This window comes from Nematocida ausubeli, assembly GCF_000738915.1.
Source record: "Nematocida ausubeli strain ERTm6 chromosome Unknown supercont2.4, whole genome shotgun sequence".
Classification (NCBI taxonomy): Eukaryota; Fungi; Microsporidia; genus Nematocida; species Nematocida ausubeli.
In genome coordinates, this window is record NW_026515637.1 from 493,433 (window position 1) to 517,128 (window position 23,696).

At 37.8% G+C, this 23,696-nt stretch overlaps 10 protein-coding genes across 10 annotated transcripts; 7 read left to right on the top strand and 3 right to left on the bottom strand.

The window, feature by feature from the left end:
- Positions 1 to 871: 871 nt before the first annotated feature.
- Positions 872 to 2,299, top strand: NESG_01832 (uncharacterized protein; the record flags this gene model as incomplete). Its single annotated transcript, XM_053049449.1, has 1 exon — positions 872 to 2,299. One exon carries the CDS (start codon positions 872 to 874, stop codon positions 2,297 to 2,299), a length of 1,428 nt encoding a protein of 475 aa, XP_052904399.1.
- Positions 2,300 to 3,159: 860 nt separating this feature from the next.
- Positions 3,160 to 4,425, top strand: NESG_01833 (uncharacterized protein; the record flags this gene model as incomplete). Its single annotated transcript, XM_053049450.1, has 1 exon — positions 3,160 to 4,425. One exon carries the CDS (start codon positions 3,160 to 3,162, stop codon positions 4,423 to 4,425), a length of 1,266 nt encoding a protein of 421 aa, XP_052904400.1.
- A 21-nt stretch (positions 4,426 to 4,446) lies between these two features.
- NESG_01834 (uncharacterized protein) lies at positions 4,447 to 4,608 on the bottom strand (the record flags this gene model as incomplete). The annotated part of the gene is made up of 1 exon (XM_053049451.1): positions 4,447 to 4,608. The coding sequence occupies one exon, from the start codon at positions 4,606 to 4,608 to the stop codon at positions 4,447 to 4,449; it is 162 nt and encodes a 53-aa protein (XP_052904401.1).
- Positions 4,609 to 5,670: 1,062 nt separating this feature from the next.
- Positions 5,671 to 7,278, top strand: NESG_01835 (uncharacterized protein; the record flags this gene model as incomplete). Its single annotated transcript, XM_053049452.1, has 1 exon — positions 5,671 to 7,278. The coding sequence occupies one exon, from the start codon at positions 5,671 to 5,673 to the stop codon at positions 7,276 to 7,278; it is 1,608 nt and encodes a 535-aa protein (XP_052904402.1).
- Positions 7,279 to 7,812: 534 nt separating this feature from the next.
- NESG_01836 (uncharacterized protein) lies at positions 7,813 to 8,334 on the bottom strand (the record flags this gene model as incomplete). Its single annotated transcript, XM_053049453.1, has 1 exon — positions 7,813 to 8,334. The coding sequence occupies one exon, from the start codon at positions 8,332 to 8,334 to the stop codon at positions 7,813 to 7,815; it is 522 nt and encodes a 173-aa protein (XP_052904403.1).
- Positions 8,335 to 9,600: 1,266 nt separating this feature from the next.
- NESG_01837 (uncharacterized protein) lies at positions 9,601 to 10,248 on the bottom strand (the record flags this gene model as incomplete). Its single annotated transcript, XM_053049454.1, has 1 exon — positions 9,601 to 10,248. The coding sequence occupies one exon, from the start codon at positions 10,246 to 10,248 to the stop codon at positions 9,601 to 9,603; it is 648 nt and encodes a 215-aa protein (XP_052904404.1).
- A 20-nt stretch (positions 10,249 to 10,268) lies between these two features.
- NESG_01838 (uncharacterized protein) lies at positions 10,269 to 11,981 on the top strand (the record flags this gene model as incomplete). Its single annotated transcript, XM_053049455.1, has 1 exon — positions 10,269 to 11,981. The coding sequence occupies one exon, from the start codon at positions 10,269 to 10,271 to the stop codon at positions 11,979 to 11,981; it is 1,713 nt and encodes a 570-aa protein (XP_052904405.1).
- A 731-nt stretch (positions 11,982 to 12,712) lies between these two features.
- NESG_01839 (uncharacterized protein) lies at positions 12,713 to 14,206 on the top strand (the record flags this gene model as incomplete). Its single annotated transcript, XM_053049456.1, has 1 exon — positions 12,713 to 14,206. One exon carries the CDS (start codon positions 12,713 to 12,715, stop codon positions 14,204 to 14,206), a length of 1,494 nt encoding a protein of 497 aa, XP_052904406.1.
- Positions 14,207 to 17,571: 3,365 nt separating this feature from the next.
- Positions 17,572 to 18,402, top strand: NESG_01840 (uncharacterized protein; the record flags this gene model as incomplete). Its single annotated transcript, XM_053049457.1, has 1 exon — positions 17,572 to 18,402. One exon carries the CDS (start codon positions 17,572 to 17,574, stop codon positions 18,400 to 18,402), a length of 831 nt encoding a protein of 276 aa, XP_052904407.1.
- Positions 18,403 to 19,708: 1,306 nt separating this feature from the next.
- Positions 19,709 to 21,328, top strand: NESG_01841 (uncharacterized protein; the record flags this gene model as incomplete). The annotated part of the gene is made up of 1 exon (XM_053049458.1): positions 19,709 to 21,328. One exon carries the CDS (start codon positions 19,709 to 19,711, stop codon positions 21,326 to 21,328), a length of 1,620 nt encoding a protein of 539 aa, XP_052904408.1.
- Positions 21,329 to 23,696: the final 2,368 nt, after the last annotated feature.

Consider the following 23,696-nt stretch of genomic DNA (forward strand, 5'->3'; position numbering starts at 1 on the left):
ATAAACAGCAGATCTTATTCTCTACTTTTCATTATTTCTGTCTTCCTTCGTAATTACTACTGCATAAATATTCTTGTCCCCTTCAGTGCTTTCTTGCAGAATTATTTGGTCATTATAGATCACCCAAAGAAAACACAATGCAGCTGCTACTTCTAGCTTGAAAGAGAAAATAAATGAGCATACGCTTAAGCATGCTTTAAAATAGAAGAATCGTAGAATAAAAGAAATATCCATAGAAGCATGCAATATAACCCAATAAAATTATTTAGTTGCTATATTAAAATAGACTATGCCTTCATGAGCAGCAAAATACATATATTAGCATACTAGAAGAGCTAAAAATAGTAAAATCGCCCAGAATAAGAACAAAAAGATATTTAAACTTGCACTTAAATAGAGTGCACAGTTGCACATATGCGGAATACAGCATAATAATTCAAGTGAAAATGTAACTACTGCAACAAGAAGTAAAACCAAGTGGATGTGCATTCATGGCATATTCTCGCATGAATTGTTCATGGTCTTATACAGGTATCTATCTATTATAATAGAATATGAACTGAAATAAATTCAGATTCAAGAAATTGTGAATTTAATTTATTTTTTCTTGTCTCCGCGGGAATTTAGTATATACATTAGAAGAAAGAAACCCGCGGTAGGGAGAGTATAATGCATGATATACTGTAAAAGTCCCATATTTTTACGAATATGAATAGAGATTATTGCTTTTGTATCGATGCATACTGATATGATTTGAATGCTTTTGTGTGTCTTTTTTAAGTTAAAGAAGATTTCTTCAATAATTGTCTTGCGTGTATGCTTAGTATGCCATCATTAGATCATAAATACATTTAGCACCGAATTTTTTTTAATGGAAAAAAGAAGAGCTGGTGTGCCCCCTTTGAAGAAAATAGCATACGACGCAACCGCATCGGGAGAAAGTAACTGGTGGGACGAGGCAGAGACTGCAGCAATCGAACAAAGAAAAGTAGATGCAATATTTTCCCAAATGGAAGAGTACAAGAAAGTGGCTGAAGAAGCTGTAAACGAAAAGCAAAGAATACAAGAGATAAAAATAGATGAACTTCTGTCGTCCGTACAGGGCACAGAGGTGGGTGCCTCGGATGCGTGCGAAATGGTCAAGACTGCAGTTCTTAACTGCCGGGAGCATCTTTTTACAATCTCACAGCTCAGAAAACGAGCGGCGCAGATGAAGGAGATTCCGCAGAAAGAGAAGCCGTCGATTTCGAAAGACGAAATAACAGGATATATTGAGCGGGTGGATGCATTAGAGAATCAAGTGCACGCGCTTATCAGCAAATGCCCACCAAACTATACAAAGCTAGCGAAAACACTTGAGCAAGAGAACAAGGAGCTATTTTTAAGCATTGAAGAGCTAACAAAGAAAATAGAAAGTCTCCTGCAGAAAGAGCAGAGTGTGCGGCAAGAAATGCAGGAGATGCAGCAGAGCATGGTGAGTGCGTCTGAAGCAGCAGAGGCCAAACAGCGCGTGCTCCAGAAAGAGAGCAAGCAGTCTGCAGACGAGAAGATTATTCTTCAAAAACGAGTAGATGAGCTGTATCTGGCTCTAGAGACACTTAACTCTACGATTGTGGATAGAGCAAGGGATCTAGAGAATACAGTAGATAACAAGATAGACTGTGTGAATGACTGCCATCTGAAAATAAAAGAGCTGCAGGATAAAGAAATAGATAGACTTGAAGAGGTTGCATTTCTTGTGCGAAAATACATTGACACAGGAAAAAAGAATGACTCTCTTCTTCTTGAGCTAGCAGAAGTACAAAATGAACTTAAATTAGAAAGGGACCGGCCGACAGCAGAGTGCACCGAAAAGACTGCTGTGCCAGACACACAGAAAATCGAGGAAGAGATGCATGCCCTGCGAAGAGAACTTGAAAGAAGCCAGGTGGACTATCTTGAAAGGAAGGCCTCCGCGCACTATCATAAAAGAAAGGCTGTTCAGTACGAGGCCGATCTTGCACTAGCGAAAAAGACTGCTGCGTCTTTGGAGGCAGCAAATAAGGCCCTCCATGATAGACTTCAAATACTTCAGAATAGCACAAAGACAGTGTTTTCTTCGGAAACAGACATAGAGCTGTACCAGCGCATGATTAGATGCAGTGTGTGCTGCACAAACATAAAAGATGTAGCACTTAAAAGGTGCATGCATCTATTGTGCAGAAGCTGCATTGATAGTCGCATGGCAAGCCGGCAGAAGACATGTCCACTATGTGGCACAACCTGCACTCCAAGTGATATTGTAAGTGTCTATTTGTAGGATATTGAATATATAGAGGCAGTATGATAGTGGTATTACTGCAGTGCTAGCAGACATATTGTGCACAGATAACTGCAGCCCAAGAGATAATGGAAAAAGCAGGCCCAAAATAAACTAATACTCCCATATGCCAATTTACTTTTGTAACTCACGCAGATGCAGAATATACCATTGGAAGCACCTCATGCGATAAACCACTAAATTGCACATGAATTACTGCATGTATAGTGGTTTAATTTCATGCATTTCTGTTATTTGCTAATTAATTAACATAATTGCAATTAGCTGGTTAATTAAAGTGAAATTAAAAGCAGACAGGCCTGTCAAATGAGTTAGTCAATGTGTGCACTCTCTTAGGGTTATCCTGTAACTAAACCACGAAAGTGCGCATTAAATGATAAAATGTGATAAATATGTCTTTATAAAGACTATGCACTATAAAGGCAATAATACTAATAGACTATCATTCAAGTATATTTGAAGCTAGATGTCTAAGTTTATAATAAACCCACGTGTTAACTCAGATTATTCCATTTACAGTAAAACTATCTTTCTTCAGGAGACAAAATATATGCAATGCATATGGCTATGCATAAACATCAGAAGCAGTACTATTTTATGTACTTGTCACTGGATACATCAAAAATCTAGCTAGTAATAATCCAAGAAATAACCAAAAAGATATACATAATGCATGTAATATATGTATAATACGCAGTATATGGGCATCTGTATTGTTTAAATATCACTATATGCTTATATACCACTGTACTTAGAATAAGCTTAAATGTGCTAAATTTCATTGCTAGAATGCATTTACTACAGCAATGTACTTATAATAATACAAGGAGAAAAAATTTATGCCGGAAGATGAGTTTATGCGAACAGAGTTCTCGCTGGATGAGTATCTTAGCAAGATACTAGCAGATGCCTCTGGGGAGTGCGCGCGCCTTAAGGACCAACATGTGCGTATGCTGTCGCACCATGCAGAGGCACTTTCTTGCGATATGCGAAATAAAAAACAGGAAATTAGAGAAGGACTATGCACCTTAGCGGCTCTAACAGAAGAGGCCCGCCGTATATCACTTGAGCTCCCAGAACTCTTTCTTCCACTTCTTGCAACAGAAGACCCGCACAAAGATGAAATGCACTCTGCGCTTGAAAGTGAGGTGCAGGCACTCCATGGGGATGCATCTATTTCAGAGGGCCGCTTTCTAAAGCATAAAGAGCACGTGACTGTTACTATAGACAGAGTGTCATATGAGGGGGTGCTTCTTGTATGTGCAGATATTCTTATAGTGGGAATAAAGACAAATGACGGATGGGAGATGTACAATGCACTTCTTATTAAAGAAATACAGTGTCGCATTGAAGAAGATATTCTTGCTATTACACTGCCCCCTATTCGTCTTGAAATTACAAAAGCAGAAAATACGCTAAAGCATCTACTCAATAAGATACACGGCACAAACTCACAGAAAAGCACACCTCGTGATAGAAGCATATCAGATAAAGATGCAAATAATAAGGCAGATGATGCTGACAAAGAGGCATATGCTGACTTTCTCTTGCAAATTGGGCAAGTGCAGACTGCAGACCCCTCAATAGAAAATCTTCTCCAGAAAATAGAAGAGGCGCATAAAAGAGGAAAGTGGAAAGAAAGTAGTCTTCTGCAGGCACTTAAAAGGAAAAGTATTTCAGCTGCTGTGCAGGCATACTGCACTCTTGAGAAGCCTGTGCTATACAGAGAAATAGATGCATCTCTTAGAAGAAAGGAGCCATTGATAGATATTTTGCAGACTCTGCATGATCTAATAGCGCATTATATTTTGGGAGTAGAAAAGGTGTTTCCTGAGCCAGCTGCATACGGGTATATTGCAGTCCATCTAGAGGAAATACATGAGCGCACAGCAAGATTGGTGTATAGGCTCTTTTATTTGTGCAGCGCATCAGAGGAGGAGAGTGTCGCATTCAATGCCGCCTTAATAAAGGCATTTACTTATGACGGGTACTCGTATGGGTATACAGCAAGAATAGGCGAAGAAGTACGCAAGGACCTCCTTAGAAGTAAATATGCGTTCAATAAACAAGTAATGCAGAATATATTCAAGAAAATACAGCTATAGATTTATTCTCGTGCTGGCACGCTAAATATCCGACGTAAAAAAATGAATTTTTGGTCCTGTGAGTTTGTGCGTGGTGAAGTGCTCAAGAAGACTCTTGTCCTTAGTGTAAGATGGAAGTGGTCTTAGAAGTGTGCTCAAGCGGGCATCTATTTGCTCCTCATTCATGGCTTCTTCTTCGTGCATGCTTGGAGAGAAGATTTGCTCTTTATTTATTGCATGTGATCATAAGTGATGCGATTCATATACTAGAGAAGACATCTAAAGAGCAAATATATTTCAGCATAAGCAGTTTTTTGTCTAATTAGCATACCTGTTGTGTGTGTTTTTTAATGGGTCTGCAGTATTCTAGGAGTACTATGTAGCCATACAAAGTATCTTAAAGTCTGTATAGTGTAGAATAGAAATATATTCAGAGTAAATGCACTCTGTGATTAAGATCTTATAAATAAAGTGCTAGATGGAATGTTCTTAAATTTTAGAATATATGCAGCAGCATAGATAGAATATAAAGTGTTATATGCTTGGGTAGTAAATGAATATATTCATAAAAGACATCTTTCTTTGCAAGGAGAAGTCTGCATAGATTTATTAAAAGTGCTATTCTATAGATTTATATGTGCATATTTCACTTCTTTCATTTATGATATTTTTATGGAAATCCTTCTGTCCATATAATAGAAGCCCAATTAACTTTTTATTTCCTATGGACTCTACTATGAGCAATATTTAAACTACGTGTAGATTCAAAAGTCACATTTATAATGAATTAACACACATAGAACAAGACATAGATAATATACAGGCAGATCGAATATATTCAAATCTCTGTTTAACATAACTCACACTCCTTTGACAACTACTTTATCTATTCAGACTACTATCTCCTTACTGGAATACTGCCCTCTTTCAGGCAGGTCAGTTAGTTTAGTTAGAATTTAATTAAGCTAATTAAATGTGCAATTTACCATAAATAGCTAAAACACTTATGGCTGCTCTATATTAAAAAATCATTTAATTTCACATTGCAGTGAACAAATAGCTAGCAGCCCATAGTGATATAACCTGAATTTAAATATAGAATGAGACTTTTTAAACTCTAATTAGTCACTTTCATGTGCTTCAAACTATAAAACATGCATAAAGTGATTTTAAAGTATATTAGAATGCCCAATAATTAGTAATATATTGTGCATTGGATGAAAAAATTATCATGCACTATAAATCATCATATTTTTTTCATATTAAATGAAAATCAGTTATAATCAATGGGACCGCATATTCAAACATGCTTGGATGAATATAACAAACAGAAATACAGATATTGGAGAGACAGAAAAACAAATAGTGCGTATTCTATCCAGCAGCAACCCAGACAGAATAAGACTGGACTTTAAAGAAGTGACCATCATTATTGAAAAATGCATTCAATCTTTAATACTTGCATTGGAGGACATGGAAACAGAAGAATCATTTTATCTGGCAAATATTGTTTCCTTCAATATGAAAATTATTCTGCAAGATATAATAGACTCTTCAAAGCTGAGCAGCATATGTGCTCTTCCTCCTAATAGAAGATATTCATACTTGGTAAAGACACTTTCCGAAAAAGTCAGTTACTTAGCTGATTTATGCTTATACAACGGGAAAATATCTTCAAATGAGCATGCATTGAATATACATGGGCTATTACTTGAGAAGGCATCCATACTATATGTAAATACTCTGACTATATTTAAAAAAGCATACTGGGAGGATACTCTTGCTTTGCTGGAAAATAAGTTTAAAAACTGCACGGATTTTGAGAATATTCCAGCAGCTAATGAAGAAGACTTTACAAATGTGCTGCAGTGCAAAGTAACTGTGATACAAATGCTTAATGAGCTGGATGGATACTGCAAGAGGATATGTACAAGCCCAATTGATGAGAACTCTCTTAGAAAGAAGTACTATATGGGGAATATTGCAAAGGTTAGGCTTCTTCTGCAGAGATGGGATGATTTCCCCTTTATATCAGAGAACATTATGTTCTTGAATAGCATAGAGATAATGCATGAAATTCTGCCCATTCTTCAGCAAAGAAAGCAGAAAAATTCTTTCTCTGAGAGCAAAACTCTGCTTCAGTGGCTGTCCAGATATAAAGAAACTCTTCTAGGCGTACAAGGAAATATCCATGCACAGAAACCCTTAGAAAGAGAACAATCTATTTCTAATGAAGTGGCGAATAGAGGCAGAATATCTTGTATAAATGACACACTGCATGCAGTAAACTATGCCTATCAGGAGGTGCTTGGCGAGTACAATAGAAAAATATGGATTACTCTGAAAAATGTGGCATCTGTCCTTCTTGTGTGCTTTCTTGTAATTTTTGGAGGAAGTGCTGCATATTGGACACTAACTTATGGCATATGCATATATGATATGCAGTATGCGCTGTATATGCATTTCATGGATATGTACATTGAAACATTCACTTTATTTGCAAGTGCTTTTGTAACTAATTTTATCCTGTGTGCATACTATTTCTATGAAGTAGCACCAAAAGACATCTACCTGTCTCTAGCTCTCTACTGTCTAGTTCTAATAGGGTATATATTGATGTGCTTCCTTGTGGGCCTAGAGCCATTGAATTTACGCATATTCCAGAATGCAGTGCGTGTGTGCGATGTTTTAATTGCCTTTTTAATTATTTCTTGCTCGATTGTGCATGCATATGCGAATTGCGTAACTACAAAACAAAGTTCCATTCGAAAATACAGTATAACTGGCATCACACTTTTTGCTATTTCTGCAATGTTCTGTGTATATTATGTGGCCTCACAGAAACATATGCATACTCTAGTATCTGTTATATAAGACAGCCCAGATGTATTATTCTATTCTAATTAATCCAGCAAATATATACATCAGTATAAGAATAGAAATAATTCATTACATACCTTCTAATAGTTGTATAAAGTAGGGTAGAGCGCCTTTAAGAGCATTCTTCATAACACTTCAATCTGAAGTTCTGTCTCCATGACCATTTGCACAATTTAAAGAAGTGGTCTATCGCTTAATGTGCCTATTTACATCTATAGAGACTAAATATATGTATTTCCATGATATTTACGAATAAACCATATTCCTCATTTTGTAAGTGCTGGTTCTTTTTTATACTCAGCCATATTATTTTTCTAGTGAAATTCACAAGATATTATAAAAGTCGCTGCTGCCCTAGGATATCCAGGCTGCAGAAAAACACTTGAGAAGCTATTATAAATTTAACCTATGTGTGCAGGCAGGGCTGGTTATTTGTAGATTAACTATATATTTATTCTTTATGCGTTATGTTCAGTCTTCCGCATTGGCAAAGAGCACCTTTACCCGCGTGAAATTTCTTCACTTGGGTTATATTGAAGAATTGCTAGAAGAGTCCTTTCTTCTACTTGTTTGTAGTGATATAAAATATCTTGAGGAAAGTAGTTTGTTTAGTGGATACTTCTTCTCTCTGTCTTTACTGCCTAATATCAGGGCTCCTTTATGCAGATGCTTTACTACGCCTATCTCAAACAGCTCTCCCTTTTCTATTCTCACTGTATCTCCTTCTACTATCACCTGCTTCTTAATGACAACCATGGTCTTGCCATCCGGAAGGATGTGTATGTATTTATCTGATTTGACTCCAAATATTTCAGCTAGATCACTTTCAGCCTCTTCTTCAGTGCATCCTCTAAAAGGTTTGTCGGAGTGGCTTCTTCTCCTAACTCTTTTTGTATCATCATCCTCCTTTGAGTTGCACAACGTAGTGTCGTTTGATATAAGAGCATCTGTGAGTTTCTGGTGTCTTTCCTCCAATCTTTTCTCTCCCAGCTCCATTTTCTTTTTTTGCTGCGCCATTATCTTTTGGAGCCCTGCTGTTATTGCAGCCATCCTAGTAAAAACATTTGCAATTTTATTTTACTAAATACTGTAATAAAGACACATTTCCAGGGTACGATGCATCTTGTATCTTATGCACCAGCAGGTAAATAATGCACATTCTATATCAATAGTATTTTAAGTGCATACGCTAGCTTTTCTCATTGTCTGTAGCCTTATATATGATGCATCTAAGGGGCACGTTATAGAAATGTTTTCTATAAATGAAATTTGAGCTAGTGCTTATTTCTGGCCCTGCACTGAATATAGATACACTCCAATTGTACAGTACATAAAAGGCATGCAACAAACACGTATGCCTAGCACTGCACAATTTCTACATAAACTAGCACATATATGCACATAATATTCATAGAAATATTACTACTTGCAGATACTGCTAATTAAATATTGTGCAGTGTTAAATTACTAATATACCTCTATGTGCACTCTACCTTGTCTATATAATGCCATGGTAGAATCTATATGTATCTTGATGTACTAAGCTATGCTGTGCATTTTTAATTAAAGTACTAGAATAATAGTCAGCTGGAAGCTCTAGCACACTAGTGTATTTAAATGTGTCTTTATTAGAATCATCCAGCATAGAGACATGGAGCCTTTTCTACGCACTAGCTAGCAAAGAAGCTGCCTATACTTATTAAATGAAGAGACCTATATACTCCAAATACGCAGTGTATAAAATCATCTTCACAATCCTCTTAGCAGGCTACAGCCATATGCCTATGCATAACACTTCTTTTAGATATGCTTGAATAATATATGCTTAAAATATACTAGGCGGCTTATCTGTCAGCTATTCTCTTCTTATAGAACTGTTTAAACAATAGAATAAGTTACATGCCAAAATCCTTTTATACACACTAATCTATTCTCTACAGTAGTTTATTGAAGACTAATTGCAAAGGCATTTCTACATAAATAATAAACACATAAAAGCAGACACACGGTAATATGCCATGCAGGAGAGCGCATTTACATAATTCTTCTAGAATATACACCGCATGCATCTATCTAAATCCTGCTGTGCGTACTTCCTCTGTTTTGAATGGTTGTTTTGCTGATTTTTTCTTTCTGCACTTTCTGCATTTTTTATATTTTTGCATGATCACTGATTTTTAAAGCGTATCTTTTTATTATGCATATTTATGCTAGTATACAGATTTGGTTCTGAAAAAGGAAAATCATTTAAATCTTTCAGTGTGTAAATACGCGGATAAAACAAAGCATAGCCCAGAAACCTTGTGCTTTTCTTTTCTATATCCCCAGCTCTCGGTTGTTAAGATGCGTATTGGTGATTTTTATCTTTCTGTGGTACTTTTTCTTCTTCTGGATGGGAATCGCCTTTCTTGCAGGCTTCTCTTGTGAAATGTTCATGGTCATTCCTGCATTCATTAGCTTTTTGGCAAGCTCCCGTGGCTCTGGAACACTTACCTCCTCATATAGCTTTATGATTACTGGGTCCACGTTTTTTATATTCATTGAGTTGTAGAAAATAGTTGATGAGCCATCAATGTCCTTCAGAACAATTGCTTGGTTTTTCTGGACCAGGCTGTCTATGAATGGCGTGATGTCGTTGCTTCTATCAAGCAGCTCCTCCACAGGAATTCCGTGCTCTGAATTTGTTTTTTTAAGTATTTCTAGCAACTCTTCTTCGCTCTCAATTTTATGCAGAGGGATGAACCGAAGAGTCTTTCCTTCTATGACAAGTCTTTGATTCTTCACTAATAGGTCAAACAGCCCAGGCGTACTCTCTATATTTATGCCTGTCTCCAGCTCAATCTCCTTGAAGGACAGTGGCCTGTTGCACTTTTTAATTGCAGTCAGAATGGTGTGTATGTATATGTTGCTGTGCCGCGAGCTTGGATCTCCTGCACTTAGCTTTGCATACGTGGTTTTATCCATAATGAAAAAATTTACACACAATGAATTCCTCATACAATGAATTAGAAGAAGCCCCTGGCTCACCCCCGAGAGGGCCCCCCGCCGAGAAAAATAAGACTGCAGGGCAAGCCACAAAAAAGACTGACCTGTATATTAAGTTTTCTAATGAGGATGTGGCAGGTCTAATTTTCTACCACAACACAGGTGGGCTCTACCCAGTAGGAGCAAGCTACTCCCAGCGCGAAAGAATTAAACATCTGGCACCAAAGGTGTACACAGAGGGGGATACTTTGTTCATTAAAAATCTCCAAGGCGACCCTTTGATTGTTGTATCGTGCGAAGACCTAAACACAATACGCGACTTATTCTGGAAGTACCACGGCGAAATGCACCGGCCTACAATAGAAATATTCAAGTTCATACAAAAAAAGTACTATGGAATACCCTTTAAGGCTGTCACACCGTGGCTGCATATGTGCCCAGCCTGCAGAAACGTAATAATCCATGCAAAGTACCAGAAGGTAGTTCAAGACGTAGTGAAGGTTATTCGGGAGCCATGGTTTGCAATCTGTGTGTATCTTGTGCCCTGGAGTGACTTAGTTCCAGCAAAAGGAGGGTATATTCTTTTTGTCATGGATATATATTCTAGGTTTACACTTTTCAAAGAGCTGCCATATTTTGATACTGACGTAATACAGGAGTATATGTACAGCCTGTTCATGACGTACGGTGTGCCTGAGATAGCAAAACTCCCAGGAAAGGAGCTGAATATCCCAGAGATAATTAACTTCTTTCAAGAGACGCACAGAGTGCAGGTAGTGAACTCAGAAGAGCATCCAGAGCACTTTATCTCAGAGACCACGGAGGCACCAAAGATGCAGGTCTCGTGGCTTCTCGTTGAAATGGGCAAGATGCCAAATACTTCGCCACATGCAGCACTAAAAGAAATCATATACACACAGAACTTCACATCATGCGAAAAGGGAGGAAAGAAGATCAAAGGAAACAGAGCCCCAGCAAATGTATTTTTCCGGCGGATTGTTAATAATATTAACCGAAGGCCCAGAAGCACAATAAAAAAATACAAAATACTTCGGGCAGACCTTCCTTCACTCATTGATCTCCTGCCAGAAGACCCTGTAGAGACAAAATCCAAGAGACAACAGGACAAAAAAGACAATAGTACTTCCTCGCACCAGAATAGAAAAAGAATTAAGAGTGACAGAGAAATAGAAGCAGAAACCCGGCCATCTGCAGATATACGGGAGCACCTAACACTCTACGACCCAAGCCACAGAGAAAACTCTAGGCTGGAGGCACCCAATGGGTACTCACATTTCTTAGAGCACAGTGGAGGTGATCACCAAAAAGGAAAGCTAGTCTGCGTTGCCACACCAGGGTCTGTCAGCAAGGAGCCAGTGCCGGCTGAATGTATAGAGCCGCCCAAAATACTGAAGTACGCAAAGGAGAATGATTGGCCAATTGACCCTCCTGAAAGAACTCACTTGTGGGCGCGGAACATGGACCCTTCAAAGATTGAGTTCCTTCCAGGCCGGTACTGGATCATCAAACAAGCAGAAGAGGCCTATGGCCACTGGAAGCTATACAACGTGGACACGAAAGAGGTTATTACAGTCCCACAGGATAGGATATTCGAGGCTAAAAAGTCTGTTGTAAAAGAGAGCAGGCACCTGATTTCCTTTTTATTTAAGAAGTTCTTTAATGAATGTGATAACTCAGGGAATGCTCAATAGATTGCAAAGAGCATTGTAACATTCAGTCCTCTGCAGCCTTAGACTTTTTCCCGAAGAAACAGAAAACTTTACATACTTTTATTCTGTAGTAGCTTCCAAGCTGCAAATTAGAACCAATGACTTAAAAAGCAGACTATTTGCTTGGGCTATATTTTGGAATCCCTTTTGGAAGAGCAGAAAAGCAATTTAGACACCAAACAGAAGTACTTTAAAATAAATATTCCTTCAAATCCGAGTCTAAATGTATCCTTGTCTATCTTGGCAGCAAAAAAGACAAATCTTGCATAACTGAGTGCATTAAAGTGCTGCGCTTTTGAAAATATAAAGCTGCACTGGTTAAATATTATAAGGGCTTGGCAACTGCACACTTCGGCATGCAATTTATCTAGAAGTTAATTATAATTCGTTCTTTTATACTTTTAATATACACGGTTTATTGCAAAATAAACTTCTGGTTATATTTATACTTCTTGCGAATATGACAGTATAAATTAAATAATTAAAATTACATTTCATGCACAGGCTGTGCACAATTGGCCTCCAAGCAGCACTGTTTTGTGGTATAAATAGCGGCGCATGCACAGAATGCTCTTTTCAAACACAAATATATCTGTATTCCAAATGATCACCATTGGAGCTAAATAAAAACATAAGAAGCAGTTTAAAGTAAATATACATGAAATTAAAAATACCAAAATAAAAATCTTGTTTAACAAAAAGTAAAGACTGCTATGAAACGATACCTACTCACCATCCACACGAACCCAGTGCCTAAAACAAGCAAAAGAGAACGTATTGAGGTTGAAAAAGACATTCAGCAAATACTTTTCAAGTCATGCAATGCATATTTAGTTTCAGACAAAATAACACATGCATACACATATTTTATAGACCGTCTTAGAATGGAGAGAACAGTCTGCCTGTTCGGCGCACATGATCAAACGCTACAGAAAGCCACAGCCCTCATTTTAGAGCATGAGATAAAAAGTCCTCGGTTTCGGGTTATGCAACTTCTGGAGCAACTGTCCAGAGTAAAGGCAACAGGGCTGCACTGTTTAAAGCTGCTGGATGCATCCAGGAATAGCCTGATTAGCAGATTCAATCTCTATAAAAATGTGTATAACATGGAGATACTTCATGACAAAAAAAGAATATTCAACTACTGCAAGATACTTGAAAAGATCTGGGAGTTTCACAGAAGATACAAGCACTTTTTGTCAATTGTAATCACTCTTTCTCGCATGCTGGAGAAGTGCAATGAGGAGTACACCAAGTCTCATGTGCAAAAGGCCGAACTTGTTAAGATGGCGCGTGCCTGCGACTTCTACACAGAGGTTCAGAAAGTTACCGACAGGATATTTACATGCATTTTAAACCATACGGAGATATGCAAAGGCGACATAAAAGCCCTCAAGGGCTTTGCCCTATACTACGGTGAATTGGCATATGTCTCCTATGGGGCCTATGGATATGGCTCTCAGGACCTACTTTTCCTTTTCTACGAGGTATTTGAAAAAAACGGGCAGATTAAGTCTACGCACAGAATGAACCAGCTGCTTTCCGCTATGGATGTATATGTAAATAGGCAGATTATTCTGAATGTATATGCATTTCAGAAGTGTAGGAAATCACTCGTCAACATAAACAGCAAAGATGGACTAATTACACCTAGAGCGCTGCTTAATACAAATTACTCCAAGGCAAGATACATTATACTTCCATTCTTTCATAAGCTGTCTGGGTATGCTATGATTTTCATGCTTATTCTAAGCAGCATAAAGGATATCAACTCACTTGCTGCTGGGTTATTCTCTTCTTTAACAGACCTTGTAAAATATGAGCGGGTTTTACTTCTTGTATACCTTCTTCTGAAGACCGGAATGATATATGCCTCAGCTTACTTTGCTCAAATCAATTCGATTATAATATATTCACAATCCCTAAGAGTGAAGCGGGCTATTTCATACTTTATCGATCTTCTTGCAATTGTTTGTGTGCTTACTTTTTCCATTATTCTAAAAATTACATGCAATTCTCTTCAAGAGAGCCTGTCCATCAGAACTATAATATTGTTTCCTATTTGCATGCTTTCTCTTGTTCTTGTTCTAATGGATAATGATCTGCGCCTTCCACCAGTATTCACATATCATACAAAGAAGGAAATACTCCTTCTAGGTCTCTATCTATTCAGCCTTGGATCGTGCACATTTTTACGGCTAGAATAACATTTCACATGCATTTATATTTAGAGTTTCTTCTGAAATATCGCATGAGTAAGAGCATTGCAGTTGTAGAAAATACTGCATTCTAGTTATTTACAACATGCATGTATTTTTTTACTAAATATGGGTTAAGAATAGCAGAGTTTTTCTTCTATTTTATAATTGTACACAAAACTGTACACTTTTAGTTCTTTGGGATATATTCTAGCTTTACCAGACTTAAATATGATAATAAAATTTATACTATTTGCAGCTCACTTTCAAGGCCTTGCAGGCTGCTGTTGCTAATAATCTTCTATATTCTATGTTTGTTTTGAGGATACAATCCTTTTTAGATCTCTTTCTATGCACTCGCCAGGTATTAGTAATCTATGGACACTTTTTATAAGAAAAGACCTGTCTTTTATATGTGAAACCAAAAGCACTGCTGTTTTAATTGAGTGTATTTGAATATGGCTGCATTTTTATAATATTATATTTTTTGAATGTTCTTGTCTACTAATAGTTAAAATCCTGTGTTCTTGGTAAGTTTTAGAAAATTCTTTAGAAGTGGATAAAAAAGAAAACAAAAGTGTCTTTTTCTTTTTATAAGACTCTATCCAGTTGCAAAAGTAAATTCTTACAAAACCAATACTAACCATATTTTCTGGGTCAATTGCTGAGCCAGCTATAATAATAGCGAGATTTCGGTGAAACCATCACAAAACAATAAATACCCATATAGTATTCAAAAGAATACTGCTGGATAACTTAAGGGTGCCTATATAATGTATACATAACTTCTAGGCAGTTTTAAAAGCCAAACACTCTCAAAATTCAACCTCCTGTGGTTACACACTATTACTTTAAAGTGAGTGTATTGTGAGGGATGTTTTCGGGTTCCGGATGTCAGAGCTAAAAGGTTCTCTAAGTTCCTCCTCTAATGCATAAGGCTAGAGGGGTTAAGACATATATGCACACCAGAAATAAAACAAACAGAGATTCCAGAGATTCTACTCTGCAATCTGAGGCAGTATACCATGCTAATAGGTCATTTGGGCATGCACTCACCGTATTTGCTTGCTGTATTTGCATGTTTTAAGTTTAAATGGAACTAATTACATGCAAAATCTGTTAGTGGGTCCGACCAATTTGCCGGATAGGCTAGCCTTAACGGCGACTTTGTCTAGGTTAAAATATTGCAGCTCTATGTCTACCATTCACATCATATTGTTTTCATTAAAGTCGTAATCTATCTTTCAGGTATGGATGTGTCTGTACTTTTTTAATCACTACATCACAGTGTTTTAAGACTAAGTTCTTGTTTGGACTTGCAAATACACTTTCATTTGGACCAATATCCATCTTATTTGCTACAAACCACTCATTGCACATGTCATACAGAAGCTGCAACTCTTCCTGGTCTTTTCCAATAATTGCAATGCCATCTATGTAGAGCAGAATCTTTTCCTGGCCCAAGACCTCTGTTATCCATTCGGGCAAGCTATTGATAAAGATACCAATTAGCAACGGGCTCAACCGAGACCCTTCGCCCACTCCAAGCTGGGGATGCTTCCAGGCTGATCTTCCCTGCGCTGTCTTCACATACACATTCTGGTGATCAAACAGTTCTTGAATTATGTTCAGTGTTTTGTCGCTTACATCCGGCTGTTCTTTCTTAATTTTCTCGTACAGAAGCTCTCTGTCAATCGAGTTGTATGCCTGCTTTATGTCAATAAAACACACGTTTCTTGCAGTCCTCGGTTGGCTTGCAAGAATATCATTCAGATTGTGCATCTTTTCTTTTCTTCCAGGCCTTTTTTTAAAGCTGCATTGGTATTCGCTCAGCTTAATGTTCTTCTTTATCCGCTTTAAGACTGTTCCTTCAAAGAGCTTTCGCATGCACTCATGCAACATGATCGGCCTATTATTCTCTGACAATGATAAATCCCCCTCCATTGGAATAGGGATAATTCTTGCTCTCTTCCAGTTGTCTGGAATGCAACCTTGGTCCCAGATGAGCTGGAATGCATCGACAAGTTTTTCTACTGCGCAGGGTGGTAAATGCTGGATAAGTTCGTTGCTGATTCCTGAGATACCAGAGGCTTTTCCTTTAGGAAGTTTATTAATGTCCTCTATTAACTCGATAATATTGATGGGTGGGTCACTGCGTAGTATTTTGCTTCTGTTTTTTATGCACGGCTTCCTCTGCACCCCACAGTGCAGTGCCTTCTCCCGCGCCTCAAGGCGCTTTTTTGCAGAGTCATTCAATGATCCATCTCCCTTGATAAAGTGATTTAACAGAGCGTTTGCATCAGCTGTCGTCTGCGCGCCTTCCTCAACCTTTGCTTCTGTCGGCGCACACTTACTAATAGGAGACACTCTTCCTTTGTTGAAAGTCTTGTCCTTAGCATATATTTCCTTTAAAGGATTACAAGATTTCTTGCTAATGGTGGGGTAGATTCCTTCTGTAGGTTCGCTGGTTTCCACAATTTTGTTTATCGCGGGTTCACAGGTGCTTGAAATATCTAATGTGTGCCCCATGGGCATTGACTTCAATTTCTGGTCATTATTAATCAATGGCTTTTCCTCTTTAGTATTATGCTGAGGGCTTGTGCTACTTCGGTTTGTGAACTCAGTGTGTTCGGTTTTTGCATGTTCTGTGGTTTCACAGCTCATTATTTCAAAAGGAGATGTCTTCAGCTCCACACTCTGCTGTGTTGGGTGTTGAACAGTCGTGGCTATATCAGGCGTACAGTCACTTTTGCAAGTCTGCCTGACCATGTGAGTAAGTGGCCTGTTGGCATTCCTAACAAGGGGGCGCTTACTACTAAAGCACTCCGTTTTACAAATAAATTTGCACATCTTGACGCCATCTATCAGAGTCTCTCCACTTTTTTCAAGAGTTTTCAAACCACACTTTGGACAAGTCATTTTGTCCATTTTTTCTTTATTTCTTTCTACTATCTTTAACTTTTCTATATAATCCTTGGGGGAAAGCTCATTTTTCTGATCTTCCATAATCGGGAAAACACTTGAAGTATGTTGTTTTTCCCCTTGCAACATGGTGTTTTCTGTGGTTTCTTTCTGACTAGAGACCTCAAAGCCGCTCTCTTGGTTATACCCCTTGCTCCTGTATAATGGAAAATTTTGCATATCGTTATATTTTATGAGTCTACATTTTAAGCTAAATCAGAATAGTCGTCTATTTCTGTTTTTGAAAGATATTTATATTAGAACACATGCAGTCTGTTATTTGAATACGTTGTAAATGCTTTATTTGCGAAAGATCCTATAGCCCTTAATGTCCTTTTAGAGCATTAATTGGTTAATGTCTATTTAAGGTCTTTTGAAATAGCCTGAATTTATAATATTTTGCACACTCTCCAATGAAGAAAGACACACCATTCACTTTCACAAATCCAAAAACAACAATAGCCAGTGATCCATGCACAGATACTTCAGATGTTTTTCGTGCAGAGCGTAAACTATCTTTGATGTATACAGATAGAATAGCTTCTTTAAGCACTCCCACTAAACCAGAAGCTAAAAACTTGTTCTTCGGTATAGATTCAGACGAAAAAAATAAAAGTACTGCTGAGGATCAGAGGCTTAAGGCACACTGGAATACTGAGGAAAATTCTTTTTGGATTAAAGATATAGGATATAGAGAAGAAGTTCAAAAAGTAATCAAAGCAATAGCTAAAGAGATAAAACTCTTACATATGCCTGTACCGATGATTGACAATCTAGGTTTTATCTTTAAGCAGACAGAAGATCTAGCTGCACAGGCAGCCTCGTTTAAGGTTGGCCTGATAGCAGCAAGCATAGATCTGAATTCTAGACCGGATCTTGCATGTTTACGAGCAGAACTAGTAGAATACAGCAGAAGTCTCATAGTAATGGAGAAGTTTGGCATTGTTATTGAGTGGAAGGATGTTGAAAAATTCTTATTGCATGTTATAACAAAATGTAATGTAGAAAGGACGTATAAGCTTCCCACGCTTGATAACTGCCAAGGAAACTGGATAACCTGGATAGGAAAGGTCCTTGATGACATATCCAATAATAGATACTCATTCAAAGCTCTCTTTCTGCAAATTAAAAAAAACCCTTCTCGTTTCCCCACTAAGTGGGATAGAATTAACTATGACAGAAGCATGCATCAAATACACGCTGATATGCTTATTTGTCTACCAAGTGAGTATATAAAAAAATAAAAATCAGAATAACATACATAACATGGTCAAAAATAGTGAGAATACAGTTTTAAGGAATAATATGGCAAAAACTCTATAGAATAAATTAATTCTTCTCAAAAAGATAAGTAAGATGTTTATTTATAGAAATCATAAGTGTTTTAAGACATTATGGCAGTAAATAAACTCTTATGAAACTGGAAGAGTGCAAAGGTTGTATAGAAAAATAGCTTTGGATAGAACTTCTTGTTGTATTTTATTATGGGTGTTGGCTTGATATACTTTGAATTATTTACAATCATAATACGCTGAATTATCCTTAACGGATTTGCCCATTTATAAAGAAAGTCCGCGATTTCCCACGCATAGAAATATGTTACTACACATTGAAAATGGAGTAATTTTTATATGAATTTACTTCGCATGAAACTAGATACTTTGCATTTTAGCATACTTAGAGGGGCAAAGACTATTGAAAGAACTTGCCGCCATATACTATATGTTTAGTTGCAAAAGAGCCTGCTCTTCCTTGGTGCTATGCTTTTTTAATTAAGTTCTTTCGCTGCTCTATTGTATACCATGCAGACACGTATTATAGTGAATACTATGTGCACTATAACTTTCTTCCAGCATCCCTGCTAATACTTGCCTAAACAGAAAATGCTACTCTACAGAGAAAATGACCAGCTATGACTTGTTTTTCTATAGACTTTAAATACGCGCATCTTTCTAGCTATTCTTTACTTAATTCTTGCTGGAAATACATAAACTATAACCATCTGAGAATAATTACTATATGCAAAGTCAATACAGACCCACACATGCCTGATCTAAAAGAACGGATTCATACATTTAGATACACAACTCAATAAATATAACTAGCAAGAAAGCCTTGCGCTATAACCTTGCTTACTTCTCAAGAATTTCTTCATATCCCTAAAAATAGTTAAATTATCCGGCATGTTTTCACTAGCCTTCTAGACCCTTCTTTTTATCCAGTAATTATTGAAATTCCAATTATTCCAGCGCATACATAATTAAAAAGCGTCTAGTATATATAAAATATACACCAAACTATTTGATATATTGATCTTAAAGTGAAATGCATTTGTACATAGTATGCAAACAAACAACGATAGCAATGTCCTAAGAGGAAGCGGCAGAGGCAGAAAATAACAGAGTAATAGAAACAGATTTCCAAGCCCTAATGTATCTAATTAGAACCGCCTTAATTGTCTAGAATAGCCCGGCAATTAATTCTAAAGTATAAATAACACATTCCTCTGAGTAAACAAAATAAATGACAGCAGAATTGAAGACCAGAGACATGGAAACATTCCAGACTGAATCCCCTCAAGGCAGAAGGCGATATGCAAAGGCATTTGTGGGTATACGAAAAAAAGTAGCAAGTGGGTTCTCAAAGTTTATGGGGTTTATCACTTGCAGAGGTGATACATTTGTAAACATAGAAGAGGCTGAAGAAGATCAAGAAGAAGAGCTTGAACCGAGAAACGATAGAATATATCTGTTGCCAGTTCCTAAATCTGAGGAGATGCACATTAAGGAACAAATTACGCCATCTGTTGTGAAGGATGTATGCGATGAAGTAGAAGTCGCCTCGCCCGCAGCTGAAACAATCAAGACACACCCTTCTCCTACAGAGCCGATCCAAGTAAGCAGCCCAGCCGCAGATGAGATTGTTCCTGTAAAGGAAGAGAAAGCTCCCGTGCCCGACACTATCAAAGCCTCTGAGCCCGTGGTTGAGGAAAAGAAGAAGAAGGTGACCTTCTCTGATGACTCTCCAATTATTGCAGAGGAAAAGAAAGCAGAAAAGGTCGTTGCAGCCAAAGTAGAGCCTGTGCCCTACTCCAAAGCAGTCAAAAACAATGAAGCTGTTCTGGAACATGTGGTCAAGTTTATCTCTACTATAGAGAGTATAGTAAACCATGCTAGCCCAATGAAAGATGCATCATATGCTCCCGTTCTACTGCTCTTTTATCTTAAGCAAGAGAATTATAATATCTCTCGCGATCTGCAGCTTGCTGAAGTGGCCTTCCATGCAGTAGACACAGCCCCCGAAGAGGACCTGCACTCTGATGTGGTCACATACTTGGTGGCAGATGGGCTGGAGCCTACCATATGCATTAACTACTGGATGGCATACAAGGTGGACTTGGAGAACTCCTACTCTTCTCTGTACAAGGCAGTTGTTAGCACACTTTTGGAAACTAACAAGGCAAATACAAGAAGTGAAAAGATGCTTGTTTTTTATAAAGAAGTACTTATGTGTGTAAGAAATATTGTGTCATATGCCCTGGCCGAGATGCATGAAGAAAGAGATGCGGATTTTGTGGAAGATACAATGTTTACAGAGCTGATTGAGAAATTGATGCGCCGACCTCATGTAAAAGAGTATTTGCAAATTAGACATCCAAATCGTGTTATAGAATCTGTAATACGCCCAGAGAATACAGTCAAGCCGCAAGTAGCTCTAGAAAGTGTGTTGGAGGAAAAAATAGTAGAGCACACTGACCCAAAACCCAAGAATAAAGACAGTTCCATGGCAGATTTAGAAAAGGAAGAACCATCTGAAGTTCTTTCAAACACTACACAAAAGAGCGAAGAGGTAGAAGAAAGCAAAGATGTATCCACCCCCACATCAGAGCAGCCTTTGCCTGCCAATTCTTCTGTAGAGAATGCCTGCACCCCAAGCACGCCTGCTCTTGCTTTGTACCCACAAGAAAGTATGCTAGAAGAGGCTGTAGGAGAATCTGAGAAGAACGAAAATGCCACAATTACAGAATTTCAGCTTGCGGAAGAGCCCACTACTAGTTTGGAAGAGTCAAATGAAGAGGAAACACAATCTACAGCAGATCCCCTCATTAATGATTTAGAAGCGAGTCCTCTTTTTCTAAAGCAAAAGAGTAAACACAATCTACTCTCGTAATGCACCGATCAGAAAAATCTGACTATTCTAGATGCCAACTTTAGCTATCACAATACATCATCTTGTAATAAACATAATATCACATAACGCTCTCTTTAACTTATTCTAAACATCTTAAGACACACTTATTCTAAACAATTAGCTCTTTACTATTTGTATGCTGCATTTTCTCAAGAATATCTTGGCCTGCACTTTTTTAATTGCAAGGCTACAAGAATAAATATGTGCAAATATTCATGTACTTTTTTAATGGCTAAATAATTAAAGCGCATATTATTTTAGCCAATTCAGGATAAATGTAAAAATAAAACTGCTTTGAAAACATCTTTAATTCTCTTAGGATAGCACTATAAACAAGCTAATTGACATAAAACACTTTACACCAACTATATGAGCCTTTTGCACATCTCTTTCTGTTTGCGAATGTATTATTCTACTATTCCTGCAATATAACCTAAATTAACACTCTAGTGTATTACATACTCTCTCAAGTATTTTCTTGTGGTTATTTGAAAATTGGTTTGACAATCGCATAGAAGTAGAATTTACATGGCCTAAAGGTAGCTCAAAAGGAACAAAATCTTGTTGTATGAAGAACTTTTATTACTTTAGCAAACATATTCTTGCCATATGTTCTTTGCCCGAATTTGTCTAAACTATTCTGGTATTTTGTATTCCTTGTAAAATTATATTTAGTTATATTCGAGGGCTGTTTGCAAAGTTAGTATAATATTTCTATTGTAACTACTTTATTTTAGAACTCTCTATAATAACAAGAGGTTTATGAAGAAGTGGTAATTTTCTTCGGGTTATGCACTAAGTAGGTTTAAAGATAATTAAAAGATATTTTGTTATATCATACAGGCATATGTATACAATGAAAAGTGAACTGCCACTACGCTTAGATGTCAACTAATTCTAATTAAGGAAAACTCAGCTTTTTTGTAAATGCACTACATATAAAGTGTTTCTTAAGGTATACGCTCTAACCCACTAGTTCCCTCTTTTATACTACAAGCATTCTACACAGTACTTTCTTTCTCCTTAACAACATTCTTGTTCTTTTCTAAGTACTATATACCTATATGCCAGCCCTGCCCAAGGTTCTTGTGTCAATGAAGAGATTAATATATAAGGGGGCCTCGGCCTACTGCCCCCACACCACTTCCCTGCCAGCCCAAATGCCCACTAGTGGCGCTTTACATCCGCACTGATCCACAGCACTGAGTGTTTCCATACCCGACTGTTATGCGTCTGTGGCTGAGAAGTCTCTCGCACTGCGAATAAAAGACAGAGTTTTCGCGTATTTATAGACCGCATTTTATTTTTTTCCTTTTTCGTCAGCAATTTCCCTCTCCGCACTTTTTTGCCCCTGCAAACCGAAGGAGGGGGGCATTTTCCCTGAAATTCCTGTGTTTTGCCCTGCTGAGCGCCCCTGCAAAAAATATTTTCTCAGGTGTTTTTTTTGAGATGGGTCTCCTGCCCAGAAAGGGCGTGCGCATCCATACTGCAGCGAGGGCAGAGACACTCTGCATATGTGTGTGTACGGCAGAGCTCCTAGAAGGGTAGCTGTGTCCGAGAGGCAGAGAGTGCAGACTGTTCTGTGAAAGGACCCTACTCTCTATAACTCACACATGCCATAAAGAGAGCAACAAAAAGAGTGCGCCTACATCTTTCAACTCTGTCTGTACTCTGGCTAGTAGTGCAGTCTGAGGTATTCAAGCCAGCCTGTCTGTTTATATCCACTGCATATGTACTGCATATCACAGTATAGCACCTGTGCTCTGCGCTATACCCTCTGTGTGTGAGGCACACAGCCATGCTGCGCAATTCCTGCGCAATTTACCCTTACTCGGCTATATTGGGGGTCTAGCCCCCATAGACCGGTCTATATTCACTTTAGAGCGGGTCTTCTTGCATATTAAAAAGTATATGCGCGCTTTGAGCGATATTGGGGGCACCCAGAATGGGTAAATTAAGGTCTATTTTCCAAAATATAAGTATAAATAGAGCATAAATCTGTAAAAATATTCCAAAGGAAACACAGGAATCATTTGCTAGTTCTCCTCTGTGTGCACTCGCGCACAGGCAGATACCTTAAGCTCTTCGAGGTGCCTTTAACTTCATCGAGACAACTTAAACTCTTCGGACAACTTAAATTCATCAAGGTAAGTTAAACTCATCACGGCCTGCACTGAAACCTGGGCCTAGCAAGAAGCACTTTAAACTCTTCGCATAGTATTCCTGGCACACACATAAGTCCATCCTGCCTGCACAAAACAGATAAAACAACCCAGCAGACAGGCCCGAATATTCTAAGCTCCTATTAAACTCCTCTAAATGAACTGTCTCTATATGTATATTAACA